General features: G+C 43.3%; 1 protein-coding gene across 3 annotated transcripts in view; it reads right to left on the bottom strand.

Moving 5' to 3' along the window:
* ckap5 (cytoskeleton associated protein 5) overlaps nt 1-14,692 on the bottom strand; it is a 112,638-nt gene that overhangs the window by 15,626 nt on the left and 82,320 nt on the right. For all 3 annotated transcript variants that reach the window (XM_061772615.1, XM_061772616.1, XM_061772617.1), the window contains 3 exons: nt 2,732-2,807; nt 2,453-2,641; nt 749-883 (listed from right to left, as the gene is read on the bottom strand). In XM_061772615.1, coding sequence (XP_061628599.1) covers nt 749-883; nt 2,453-2,641; nt 2,732-2,807 — 400 coding nt within the window. The remainder of the gene's footprint in view (nt 1-748; nt 884-2,452; nt 2,642-2,731; nt 2,808-14,692) is intronic.

The following is a 14,692-nucleotide window of genomic DNA, read 5'->3' as shown; positions in this document are numbered from 1 at the left end:
TATATACACACACGCGTACATATATATATACACACACGCGTACATATATATATACACACACGCGTACATATATATATACACACACGCGTACATATATATATACACGCGCGCGTACATATATATATACACGCGCGTACATATATATATACACGCGCGTACATATATATACACACGTGTACATATATATACACACACGTGTACATATATATACACACGCGTGTACATATATATATACACACGCGTGTACATATATATACACACACGTGTACATATATATACACACACGTGTACATATATATACACACGTGTACATATATATACACACGTGTACATATATATACACACGTGTACATATATATACACACGTGTACATATATATACACACGTGTACATATATATACACACGTGTACATATATATACACACGTGTACATATATATACACACGTGTACATATATATACACACACGTGTACATATATATACACACGTGTACATATATATACACACACGTGTACATATATATACACACGTGTACATATATATACACATATATATATATGTATATATATATATATATGTATATATATATATATATATATATATATATATATACATATATATATATATATATATACTGTATCAGTCTTCTTTGTCGCTTAACTGAACTCTATTCTCTTTTGAATGGATTCATTACTTAAAACAATTCAGCACTCAATGCATGCAAGCATTTGCGTTTAGTGTTACTCACCATGAGCAGACTACCCTTCTCGTTACCCCGGTCACTCTTGCTACCAAACAGGTTACCGTGTTTGACAACCCGCCTCAGATAGGCCTCTAATTCAGACTCATTACGGTTCTCGATCATTGAAAGGTGGTCCAGGATCTGTTGATTAAGAAAAAGATGAGGATCTCTATTTACAAAACCAAATCACTAGCAAGACGACAATAAAATAAAATATAAATTACAGCGCAGCAATTTATCAAAAGCAAATAACTTTCTACTTACCGTAATTTCTCATGTTTAATGTACATTTTTTTACAATTTAAATTTTCATAAGTAGATCGAGCGCATTATACATAGTATAAGAAAAAATGAAAACATTATTTCATATTGTGTTTATGTTTACCGGTACCTAGGGGTTGTGAGAAAGGTGTACTTTCATTCCAATAAGATAGTGTCTTACGTTAAAAATGTATATATATTTTCACAGTTCACCCGAGAATCATGGCCTCCTTGTGCCATTTTGATATAAAATTAATAAAATCCCAAATAGTTTAGATTTCATTGTGATATTTTCAGATGTTGAATTTGGGATTATTAGAGATATACGATTGGTTGCAGTTTTGTGACACTGAGCTGATTTTACATGGGACGAGAATCAAGGCCTCCTCCCAGATTCCTTATTGATATAAAATCCATAACATCCAAAATATTTGGGATTTTGTTCTGATATTTTCAGAGGGTGAAGTGGGCATAATTAGAGCGGTCCACATAAAATATAGTGAGGATTAGGTGCAGTTTTTTAACATTAAGTATTTTTTTACATTATGCATGGGCTGTCCTGACGAGATTTAAAAATTAGGCATAATTATAGATATTCACATAAGTATTGGAAATGATCAAGGTTATTTATTTATTTTTACACGGTGTGAGAACCAATGACTCCCTCCCAGAAGGGCAGTTCTTCATATAAAATCCATATATTCCAAAATATTTAGGATTTTGTTCGGATAATTTCAGGGGTTTACACGGGCATAATTAGAGATGTCCACATAAATTTTGACAATGATCGGCTGCAGTTTTGTGACAAGTGCTGACACTGGTTGAGAATCATGCAGCCTGTTCAGCAGACCATTATTGATATAAAATTCATATCTAAAATATTTGGGATTTCATTCTGATATTTTCAGAGGTTGAAGTGGGCATAATTAGAGCGGTCCACATAAAATTTAGTGAGGATTAGTTGCAGTTTTGTAACCAAGTATTTTTTTACATTATGCATGGCCTGTCCTGATGAGATTTAAAAAAAATTAATTACATCACTGCATGCACACAGAGCAGAATATTTACTTGAAAAACCTAATAAAACACAGACGATACTTCATATTTTGAGCATATGGATAGCAGCAAATCGATGGTTCACATTATTCATAGGTAGAAGGGTTTTCCTGATTTTTAGGGTTGATTTGGGGGGTACACATTACACTCGAGTGTGTATTATACACAAGAAGTTATGGTAACTGTCTTATGTTTGTGAACCAGCCTGAACCTGAACACCTCTCGTGTGCTCGCTGTTGCATTTACTCTACAATGTCTCTCAGCTATTTGGGTTCATGTTTATTACCATTTGCCTACTGCAGTGCTAAAATTTAATTTTACTTAAACAAAAGAGGAGTCCAGAAGAAGGAAAACAATACATTGTTTCTTTTACAGTACATTAAGGCTTTTTACCTTAGCCCCCGTAAGCCTGCAAAGGGTGTGTAATAAGGTCTTGAGGGTTCTGTATGGAACGTCACTCTTGAGCTGCTGAAGATTCTCTTTGGTGAACACCTTCATGATATTGTGGACATCGAATAAAATACGATCAAGGTTGATGCTGTTGATGTTCTCCGGTAGGTGCCGGATCAGCCTCCACAGGCACTGAGTAAACACATATGTCCGATTAGTTTCCATTTCTGGTCAAGCAGCCCATTTACACTTCAGGTTCGTGTCATCACATGAGAGACTTGCCTTCATGACCAGTTCAGAGAACATGGGAGACACGGCTGCTGGGACCAAAGTGTCTTGAAGCATCACCAGCAGGGCACTGCAGAAAGTCAGATTAACAAAAGACGCCCAACCTTTTTTAAGACACTTTCACACTGGCCATCTACTGTATGTGGTATGGTGTATTAGAGGCTAACAGATGCAGACGTAGTAGGAGAGGCTGAAGTTTAACACTAAAGACTGACTGCCCACACCCCTTTAAGTTGAATGCAATTGTCCCTGTCACACTGACATGACCACAAATTATCGGCTATATCAATGCACATTTCAGACACTGTTTACTTTGTGTCACTGATGGTGTAGTGGTACACTCGCCTGAATTTGGTGCAGGCAGCGTGGGTTCAGTTCCCACTCAGTGACGGTGTGAATGTGGGTGCGAATGGTTGTCCGTGTCTATATGTGCCCTGCGACTGACTGGCGACCAGTTCAGGGTGTAGTCCGCCTTTCGCCCCAAGTCAGCTGGGATAGGCTCCAGCGCCCCGCGGCCCTAACCAGGATAGGCGGTGTTGAAGATGGTTGTTTACTTTGTTAAATTCTGGCTGAAAGGACAGGCGAATAAATGCAAGCGCAACCGTTATGCCTGTTTTGCACATATGTCCCTTGTAGCCAGTGTGGATGTGGCTTTAATGACAGTCATGAGATATCTACTTTTAAATGGAATTACACCAAATAGTATGTGTGAATGCTGAAAGATGCTGAAGTTAGACCAAAATGCTTAAGATGGAAATAAATTAAGGACAACTGTATAACAGCGGCACGGTGGACGACTGGTTAGAGCGTCAGCCTAACAGTTCTCAGGACCCGGGTTCAATCTCCGGCCCCGCCTGTGTGGAGTTTGCATGTTCTCCCCGTGCCTGCATGGGTTTTCCCCGGGCACTCCGGTTTCCTCCCACATCCCAAAAACATGCATTAATTGAAGACTCTAAATTGCCCGTAGGTGTGCATGTGAGTGCGAATGGTTGTTTGTTTGTATGTGCCCTGCGATTGGCTGGCAACCAGTTCAGGGTGTACCCCGCCTCCTCCCCGATGATAGCTGGGATAGGCTCCAGCATGCCCGCGACCCTAGTGAGGAGAATGGATGGATAGTGTATAACAGCATACAACACTACCAAATAACCTTGCAAATTTGCATCCAAAGTCAGCTGAGAAGAAGTCATTCAAAAGGTGGCAGCATTTGTTTCTGGCCACAATATTTAAAAGAGCAACACCAGTAGAAAGAGTTCACCAGACGACCAGTCTGGTTTTATGGCCTAACATACAGAGGCTGAAATAAGTATTTAACATGTCACCATCTTTCGCACTAAATATATTTCCAAAGGTGCTATTGACGAAAATTTCACCAGATGTTGGGAACAACCCAAGTAATCCATACATAAAAAAAAGTAGAACAAATAAGATAAGAAATTAAGTGTATAATTGTGAAATGACACAGGGAAAAAGTATTGAACATATGAAGGGAGGTGCAAAAAGGCATGGAAAGCCAAGACAACACCTAAAATCTGCATTGTTCTGGGGTGATGTGCAGTGCAATTTCTCCTCCAAACAAATCCATTTTTGTTCAAACAGGAAGTGCCACATACACTATCTTGATGTCCATGCAGAGTCAAGGGTTAGCGACTAATGAGACCAAATGTAATTATTGCCCACCTCCCTTTTAAAAACAAAATAACCCCTCTTGCACTCTAATTTAGGGGTCTGAACACTAGGACAAGAATACACACACAGCGGCTGAAATAAGTATTTAACGTCACCATTTTTCTCACTACATCTATTTCAAAAGGTGCAATTGACATGAAAACTTCACCAGATGTTGGGAACAACCCAAGTAACCCATACATACAAAGAAAGAACAAATAAGATCAGAAAATAAGGTGTGTGTAATAATGTGAAATGGCACAGGGAAAAAGTATTGATCACGCCAACTGGAATTTATTTCATACTTCGTACAAAAGCCTTTTTTTCCCAATGACAGGTTCAAGATGCCTCCTTAATGGAGAAACTAGTCTCATGCATTGCTTGTGTGATTTTGGCCCATTCCTCCACACAACTAGAGCGGCTCCAACTACTGGAGACAAATTCCTTGTGTGTTTTTTGGACATACTTGGCAAATAAAGATGATTCTGATTCTGACAAGCAGTCTTCAAATCTTTAAGTTTCCGTGGGCTTCTTTTATGGACGTTGAGTTTCGGTTCTTTCCATAGATTTTCGATTGGATTCAAGTCAGGTGATTGGTTGGGCCATTCTAGCGGCTTTATTTTTCTTCTTTGAAACCAATTGAGTTTCCTTGGCAGTATGTTTTGGATCATTATCCCTGCTGCAATGTTCACCTTTTTCAACATCCTCGTAGATGGCAGCAGATTTTTGTGAAGAATGTGTCGGTAGATTTGCCCATTCATCCTCCCTTCAATAATGTGAGGTTTAGCAGTTCCATTTACTGAAAAGCAGCCCCACAGCATCATGTTCCCTCCTCTGTCCTTCATTGTTGGTATGGTGTTTTTAGTGTGATGTGGAGTGCCATTTCTCCTCTAAACGTGGTGTGCATAATGGCATCCAAAGAGTTACATTTTGTTCTCATCAGACCAGACTGTATTCTCACAGTCTTTAATTGGCTTGTCCAAATGTTGTTCAGTGAACTACAAATGAGCTTTGACATACTTTTTTTTACCCCCGAGGAATGGGGTCTTGCACGTTGAGTGTGCATAAAGGCCATGGTGGCGGAGTGCATCACTCACTGTTTTCCTCGTGCCAACAGTACCTGTTAATTCCAGGTCTTTTTTGAAGCTCTCCACAGGTGATCCTTGGCTCTTGGACAACTCCTTTGATTATTCCTTCCACTCCTCTGTCAGAAATCTTGCGAGGAGCACCTGATCGAGGCAAATTTATGGTGGTATGATTGGCTTTTCACTTACGTATTAGGGCCCCAACTGTGCTCACTGGAACATTCAGAAGCTTAGATATGCACCTGTAACCAATGCCATCATTATGTTCTGCATCAATTAGTTTGCAATGGTATTGAGAGAGCGCTTTGCTCTTACCCATCATGAGATATGTCTCTACTCACACCTTGCCAATGAGAATTTTTTGGAGGCCATCTATTAGGACTGAACCAGCTGATATTCATTTGCACTGGCAAGGGGCTGGATTGCCGTTTGATTATTGATAGATTTTAGGTGTTGTCTTGGCTTTCCATGCCTTTTTGCACCTCCCTTCATATGTTCAATACTTTTTCCCTGTGTCATTTCACAATTATACACTTAATTTCTTATCTTATTTGTTCTACGTTTTGTATGTATGGATTACTTGGTTTGTTCCCAACATCTGTTGAAAATTTCATGTCAATAGCACCTTTGGAAATATATTTAGTGAGAAAAATGGTGACGCGTTAAATACTTATTTCAGCCGCTGTAGCTGCTACTGCACCTTAGTGTTTCTGCTTAGCTAGTATGTAGTGCTTGTGCGCCGGGAGTATCTTTGCCTTTTTCGCCCTCTTTTCACACTCTCAGCAGTAATGGTAAGTACAGCATCTTTTTTTATTTTAATGTATTTTAGTGTCTTTATACGAAGTGTTAATCTTTCCTGCTACGGTCACCTGCCCGTGGTCGGGAGACGCCGTATCCAGTGTCGAGGTTGTCCTTCTCGGGGTTAACTCCCTTCTCTCGTTGCACAGCTGAGCTGGGTGGCGGCAACAATAAAGGCACGACGCACCGATTTGCTGCTTTAATGGCTTTATTAACTCCTCTGCACATTCAACGTCAACGGGTCCTCCGCAAATCGCTACTCTTCCCCGGTCGCCGTCACTACACTTGCCACTGTACACACTCGCACCTGCGCGCACTCCTTCCTCCTTCACAGTCCCGCCGGACGACGCCTGCGCAGTCCCGTCTCACTCGCACAACGACGCACAGGCCCACACACACTGAGCTTGTTGTCACAATCACGTGGGACAATACCCGTAACAGAAGTATTTCGACATAAATTTCGACATAAACGGTGAAATCAGACTTACGCGGAAATTCGGGTTACGTCGCCAGCGTAGGAACGGAACTCGTTCGTAAATCGAGGACTTCCTATCATGTGTGGTAAAATTTGTGTTTAGCTGTGGTTTTATAAATGCTCTATAAATAGGGATGGGTTGAGTTGAGTTCTGTGAGAATCTTCCCCAAAACAGGGCAGATAATTTCCAGACAAACAGAAGAAACCGGATCAGCACCTCAAAGATTGAGGCCAGGGGCGAGTCCATATCTTATATGTATCCATTTATTAAATACATAATAAAAGTCTGTTTATTGTCAGAAAAGCACAGACCTTTTGTAACAGTATGAATACAATTGGAGTATCTCATCTCAGAGTAAAGGAATATTAAAAACATTTTTGGCTACTCTCTAGCTCTATTAAAGAAGAAATAAGTGGTTTATAAGGTCACCTTTTGATTTTAGTAATAGACAATACTGTTGGAAATGTAGTATATATCCATGATCTTTATTTTGGCCGGTCCAGGAGTCTGACTTTTTGTTACTATGCTGTTGCTTGTCTGAGCCAATAGATGGGGGTGAGAGCTAAATAATGCCGATCTGAAGCACTAAAGTAATGCAAGGAAACAAGACTGGAAGAGGGAATGATTAAATGGAAGTGAACTGTAACGACAAATTTGAGATATAATGATATAGATAGATATCTTGGGTCATTTTCACTCAAAAAAATGACCATGTTGTATTTTATCCAGTTTGGTATTTGGACAGTTCCTATAACATTGATTTTCAATGTAAACTATACATTGTAAATATGTCAAATGGAGGCTAAATGTTAAGAAAAAGTAAAATGGGAACTTCAAAACAAATAGTTTTTATTTATATCAGAATACTGTATTGTACCAGTGTCCTTATTACCTAAATCAAAAGCCATATCTGCAGACACTGTGTTGCTTCCACTTGCTCCTCTCTGTGCTTCTTTGTGTATCCCTCTGGTCTGCTGTTCTTTCACCTTCAAAACACTCTCCCTGCTCTTCTCTTTCTCCTTAGCCACAAACAAATGTTTTAAGACTCAGCACCTTGTTTTGAGACAATTTTCACTTCTTTAAAGATAATTTTTACTTGAAATAAGTAGATAAAACGTTCGCCAAGGGAGTATGTTATTTTTTTCCCTGCTAATTAGTTTTGACGAGAAATAAAATATTCTAAGTCCGTGAGTCCCCGGACTCACGGCTGTGGTGTCCTTGAGCAAGACACTGATACCCCGAAAAATGCTCCCCGGGCTCTTCAGCTGCCCCCTGCTCCAGTGTGTTCCAATAACATGTGTATGTGTTCACTGTGATGGGTTAAACGCAGAGAACAAATTTCGTGTGCGTGCGTGCATGCATGCATGTTCATGACAATAAAAGATGATTCTTCTTCTTCTTCTTCTTCTAAGATTTTGAGTTTTTGCAGGGCATGTCAAGTTTTTCCTGTCACATACCGCCCCCTCCCCAAAAAAAAAATAAACAACCCATGAACACGCCCTATCTTGGCATAAGATACTTCACGCAGACATTTCATATCGTATCAGATACACTCTGCAAAAAATCTTTGCTATTCAATTAGCTAGCGATAGCTCCAAGTGCCTAATTAGCTTATTAGCTAATAGCGACACAGTATGAACCATTACAAGCCCCTGCTGAGTCGACATAACCGACATGCCTATGTGGTGGCCATGTTGGGAATTTTTTGTAGCGCTGTGTTAATATTTATTTATTCAAACTTAACATGGGACATGTTTATTAATGTACCAAATATTCAATGTGTTAAAAAAAAGATTTTGTTCAATGGAAAAAAAGTTTTTATTTACCCCAGATTTTTCAAAATAATAGATTTTAGAGCTGGAATTTAAATACCATGATCCCGTGATATTTCTGCTCAAGGTGATCGTACAGTCAGAATCTGATACCGTCCCATGCAAACATCAAACTTGTAATTTGTCAGTCAACCTATTCTAAGGGTGCCGTTTGGCGACATGGTGTTTACCACACTAAACATGGACCAGATGAAAAAGGAGAAAGGTGTCTCAGGAGATTAGACAGAAAATTATAAATAGGCATTTTAAAGGTAAAGTATATAAGACCATCTCTAAGCAGCTTGATGTTCCTATGACTACAGTCACACATACAGTGGGGGGAAAAAAGTACTTCTGTAAGTCTTCACAAGGCTTTCACACACTGTTGCTGGTATTTTGGCCCATTCCTCCATGCAGATCTCCTCTAGAGCAGTGATGTTTTGGGGCTGTCACTGGGCAGCGCAGACTTTCAACTCCCTCCAAAGATTTTATATGGGGTTGAGATCTGGGGAATGGCTAGGCCACTCCATTACCTTGAAAAGCTTCTTACGAAGCCACTCCTTCGGTGTGTTTTGGATCATCGTCATGCTGAAAGACCCAGCCATGTTTCATCTTCAATTCCCTTGCTGATGGGAATTCACTCAAAATCTCACAATACATGGCCCCATTCATTCTTTCCTTTACACGGATCAGTCGTTCTGGTCCCTTTGCAGTGAAACAGCCCCAAAGCATGATGTTTCAATCCCCATGCTTCACAGTAGGTATGGTGTTCTTTGGATGCAACTCAGCATTCTTTCTCCTCCGAACATGACAAGTTGAGTTTTTACCAAAAAGTTCTATTTTGGTTTCATCTGACCATATGACATTCTCCCAATCCTCTTCTGGATCATCCAAATGGTCTCTAGCAAACTTCAGACGGGCCTGGACTTAAGCAGTGGGACACGTCTGGCACTGCAGGATTTGAGTTCCTGGCATAGGGTATTACTGATGGTAGCCTTTGTTACTTTGGTCCTCGCTCTCTGCAGGTTATTTACTAGGTCCCCCTGTGTGGTTCTGGGATTTTTGCTCACTGTTCTTGTGATCATTTTGACCCCATGGGGTGAGGTGTTGCGTGGAGCCCCAGATCAAGCGAGATTATTAGTGGTCTTGTATGTCTTCCATTTTCTAATAATTGCTCCCACAGTTGATTTCTTCCCACCAAGCTGCTTACCTATTGCAGATTCAGTTTTCCCAGGCTGGTGCAGATGCTTTGACAGCTCTTTGGTCTTGGCCATAGTGGAGTTTGGACTGTGACTGTTTGAGGTTGTGGACACCTGTCTTTTATACTTATAACTAGTTCAAACAGGTGCCATTAATACAGGTAAAAAGTTCAACAGAGTCTCTACTTCCTGTGAAAGCTGAGAAGAGCCAGAGGCCCGAGCCCCATCATGTGCTCGTTCTACAGAAGGACCATAGAGAACATCTTGACCAACTGAATCACTGTGTGGTACGGAGCCTGCACTGCATCCTGCCGCAAGACTTTCCATCGCATAGTGAGGGCAGCTGAGAAGATCATCTGAACCTCTCTTCCCTCCCTGAAGGACATTTACAGAACCCGCCTCACCCGCAAAGCCCTCCGCATAGCGGGAATGCCACACATCCGTCACACAGCCTCTTCAGTCTGCTGCCGTCAGGCAGGATACTGCAGTCTGCGGGCCAGGACTAGTCGACTCAAAAGACAGTTTTATTCATCAGGCTGTCAGCTGCTCTACCCACTCTGCCCCCTCTACCTCTTCTGTCCTCTACCCACCTGAACTCTGACACCCTGCAATCATGTAGATGCGCACGCACATACAAGACTCAGGGTTGCAACCAGCCACTTGAGCAGCATAGGGGTTATACCATCTAATTTATACATTTCTTATTTGCCCTGGTTCTTTGACTTTGACTATGTTGCACAAGTCACCTGACCTTTGATATTTGCATATTAAATTAATACTTTTTATACTGTCTATACTACAGTTTATTTCGCTTTTATATTGATATTTGTAGTCTTTTGTAGCACCGCGGGCCCTTGAGTACCGTAATTTCAAGCCTCTGTATGTGTTACGCATATTGAAGAATTGACGACAAAGTACTTTGTAGCTTGTAACGAGTGGAGGACAGAAGAGCCTCTTAAAGAAGAAGTTACAGGATTATGACAGCCAAAAATCTTGCTTGTTTGTCAGTGATGAAATACTTATTTTCCACCATAATTTGCTAATTCTTTAAAAATCAGACTGTGATTTTCTGGATTTGTATTCCTCATTTTGTCTGTCATAGGTGAGGTATCCCTATGATGAAAATGACAGGCCTCTCTCATCTTTTTAAGTTTGAGAACTTGCACAATTGGTGGCTGACCAAATACTCCCCCCCCCCCCCCCCCCCCACTGTATTCAGAAATGTAATATCTACGGGACTGTGGACATCGCTGCAGGAGAAAAATTGAACTGACGGATAATAGGAATGGCATAGTGTGTCAGAACAACCAATGAAGTTAAAGGTGAATTCCAAGGTCAAGGTACATCAGTGTCAGATCGTACCATCCATCGTTGTTTGAGCCAAAGTCATCATGGGAGATGACCAGGCAGGAAACCACGGTTTAGGAGTGGTTCAAAATATTGATTCATCAATGCATTGCAATTCTCCACCCCGCAATTAAATATCGATATTAGTAATTCCCCTCATGGCGCTTTGCGTGATTCGCTTGCACTGCGATTGTGCTACGATGTGCTCCTTTGCATCTGCTAATGATCGGTACCACCAATTTACATTGTGATACGATACTGCAAATACAGTCCCTCAAATGACTGTAGTATCAAAAGTAGCAACAGTTATTTCTGAGGATGAATCTTCTGCTATCAGTGACGCTGCTCCAGCCGGTGTAATGCCCGTCTCGTCACAGCACACTCTTTTTGTTGAATTTGTGCGTATTTTCGCTTGGAAATGCCACTCCATTTTGGGCAAAGCCTATGTAGAGTCATCAGGACCTTTTGAGTTAGATCATGCCATTAAAAGACATTTCCAGAAGCGAACTAACGCTTCAGCGCCGGAGCCATGCAGTTTGCCATCGGGGCGGCGTCCTCACCAGGGAGGCATCCGAATCAGATGCCCCAGTCACCTCATCTGGCTCCTCTCGATGTGGAGGAGCAGTGGCTATACTCTGAGATCCTCCCGGATGACTGACCTTCTCACCCTATCTCTAAGGGAGAGCCCGCACACCCTGCGGAGGAAACTCATTTCAGCCGCTTGTATCTGGAATCTTGTTCTTTCCGTCACGACCCACAGCTCGTGACCATAAGTGAGGATCGGAACATAGATGGACCGGTAAATTGAGAGCTTCGCCTTTCGGCTTAGCTACTTCTTTACCACAACGGACCGATACAAAGTCCACATCACGTCAGACGCTGCACTGATCCGCCTGTTGATCTCCCGTTCTATTCTTCCCTCAGTCGTAAACAAGACCCCAAGATACTTGAACTCCTCCACTTGGGGCAGGATCTCATCCCCGACCTGGAGAGGGCACACCACCCTTTTCCGACTGAGGACCATGGCCTCAAATTTGGAGGTGCTGATTCTCATCCCAGCCGCTTCACACTCTGCTGCGAACTGCTCCAGTGAGAGTTGGAGATCACGGCTTGATGAAGCCAACAGAGCCACATCATCTGCAAAAAGCAGAGATGCAATACTGAGGCCACCAAACCGGACCCCCTCTACACCTCGGCTGTGCCTTGAAATTCTGTCCATAATAGTTATGAACAGAATCGGTGACAAAGGGGAGCCTTGGTGGAGTCCAACCCTCACCGGAAACGAGTCCGACTTACTGCGGACCAAACTCTGACTCCGGTCGTACAGGGACCGAACAGCCCGTATCAGGGGGTTCGGTACCCCATACTCCCGAAGCACCCTCTACAGGACTCCCCGAGGGACACGGTCGAACGCCTTCTCCAAGTCTACAAAACATGTAGACTGGTTGGCCGAACTCCCATGCACCCTCGAGGACCCTGCCGAGGGTGTAGAGCTGGTCCACTCTTCCACGGCCAGGACGAAAACCACACTGCTCCTCCTGAATCTGAGATTCGACTTCCCGACGGACCCTCCTCTCCAGCACCTCTGAATAGACCTTACCAGGGAGGCGGAGGAGTGTGATCCCCCTGTCGTTGGAACACACCTTCCGGTCCCCCTTCTTAAAAAGGGGGACCACGACCCCAGTCAGCCAATCCAGAGGCACTGTCCCCGATGTCCACGCGATGTTGCAGAGGCGTGTCAACCAGGACAGCCCCACAACATCCAGAGCCTTTAGGAACTCTGGGCGAATCTCATCCACCCCCGGGGCCTTGCCACCGAGGACCTTTTTAACCACCTTAGTGACCTCAACCCCAGAGGTAGGAGAACCCGCCTCAGAGAACCCACACTCTGCTTCCTCATGGGAAGGCGTGTCGGTGGAATTGAGGAGGTCTTCGAAGTATTGTCCCCATCGGCTCACAACGTCCCGAGTCGAGGTCAGCAGCGCCCCATCCCCACTATACACGGTGTTGATGGTGCACTGCTTTCTTCTCCTGAGACGCCGGATGGTGGACCAGAATTTCCTCGAAGCCGTCCGGAAGTCTTTCCCCATGGCATCCCCAAACTCCTCTCATAACCAAGTTTTTGCTGCAGCGACCACCAAGGCGGCATTCCGCTTGGCCAGCCGGTACCCATCAGCTGCCTCAGAAGTCCCACAGTCCAAAAAGGCCCGAAAGGACTCCTGCTTCAGCTTGACGGCATCCCTCACCGTTGGTGTCCACCAACGGGTTCAGGGATTGCCTCCACGACAGGCACTGACCACCTTTCCGCCACAGCTCCGGTCGGCCGCCTCAGCAATGGAGGTGGGGAACATGGTCCACTCGGACTCGATGTCCCCCGCCCACCCCGGAACATGAGCAAAGTTCTGTTGGAGGTGGGAGTTGAAACTCCTTCTGACAGGGGATTCTGCCAGACGTTCCCAGCAGACCCTCACAATACATTAGGGCCTGCCACATCGGACCGACATCTTCCCCCACTATCAGTTGACAGCTGCGCCACTCTCTTCACCCGAGTGTCCAAGACATGCGGCGGCAAGTCCGATGACACGACCACAAAGTCGATCATCGAACTGCGACCTGGGATGTCCTGGTGCCAAGTGCACGTGTGGACACCCTTATGCTTGAACATAGTGTTCGTTATGGACAATCAATGATGAGCACAGAAGCCCAATAATAGAACACCGCTCTGGTTCTGATCGGGGGGGGAGCGTTCCCCCCAATCACGCCCTTCCAGGTCTCACTGTCATTGCCCACATGAGCATTGAAGTCCCCCAGCAGAACGATGGAGTCCCAAGCGGGAGCGCTCTCCAGAACCACCTCCAAGGACTCCAGTACTCTGAACTGCTGTTTGGTACATAGGCACAAACAACAGTCAGGACCCGTCCCCCCCACCCGAAGGCGGAGGGAGGCTACCCTCTCGTCCACCAGGGTGAACCCCAATGTACAACTTGACTTCAAGAGGAAATAAACAAGTTTACATAAACAAAACAGTTTACATGGCATTAAAAATATTCAAAACTGACAAAATTTACTCCTGTGTGTGTATTTCTACTTACTGAATCGATAGGCGTATTTAAATCGATACTGGATCGAATTGCAACCCTAAAGAATCTATTGAATCGCAACCTAAAGAATCGAAATTGAATCAAATCGTGAGGTTCTTAGCAATGCCCAGCCCGTACCACTGTTGAAACTAAATCATAAAAAAACGAGACTGGAATTTAGCACACTGCATGTTGTGAAGCTAAAAAGTCTCTGGGAGAATGTCCTATGGACAGACGAGACAAAATTTGAACTTTTTTGGCAAGGTACATCAGCTCCATGTTTACAGACTAAAAAATTAAGCATACCAAGAACAGAACACTGTCCCCACTGTGAAACATGGAGGAGACTCTTTATGTTCTGCGACTGTTTTGCTGCATCGAAAAAAGGGTGTCTTGAATCTGTGCAGGGTACAATGAAATCTCAAGGCTATCAAGGTATTGGAGAGAGAAATGTGCTGGCCAGTGTTAAAAGGCTTGGTCTCAGTCGCAGGCCA

The sequence above is a fragment of the Phyllopteryx taeniolatus genome, chromosome 5 (genome assembly GCF_024500385.1).
Source record: "Phyllopteryx taeniolatus isolate TA_2022b chromosome 5, UOR_Ptae_1.2, whole genome shotgun sequence".
Classification (NCBI taxonomy): domain Eukaryota; kingdom Metazoa; phylum Chordata; class Actinopteri; order Syngnathiformes; family Syngnathidae; genus Phyllopteryx; species Phyllopteryx taeniolatus.
The sequence above is the reverse complement of the archived record's forward strand: the minus strand, read 5'-3'. Positions and strand labels throughout refer to the sequence as shown.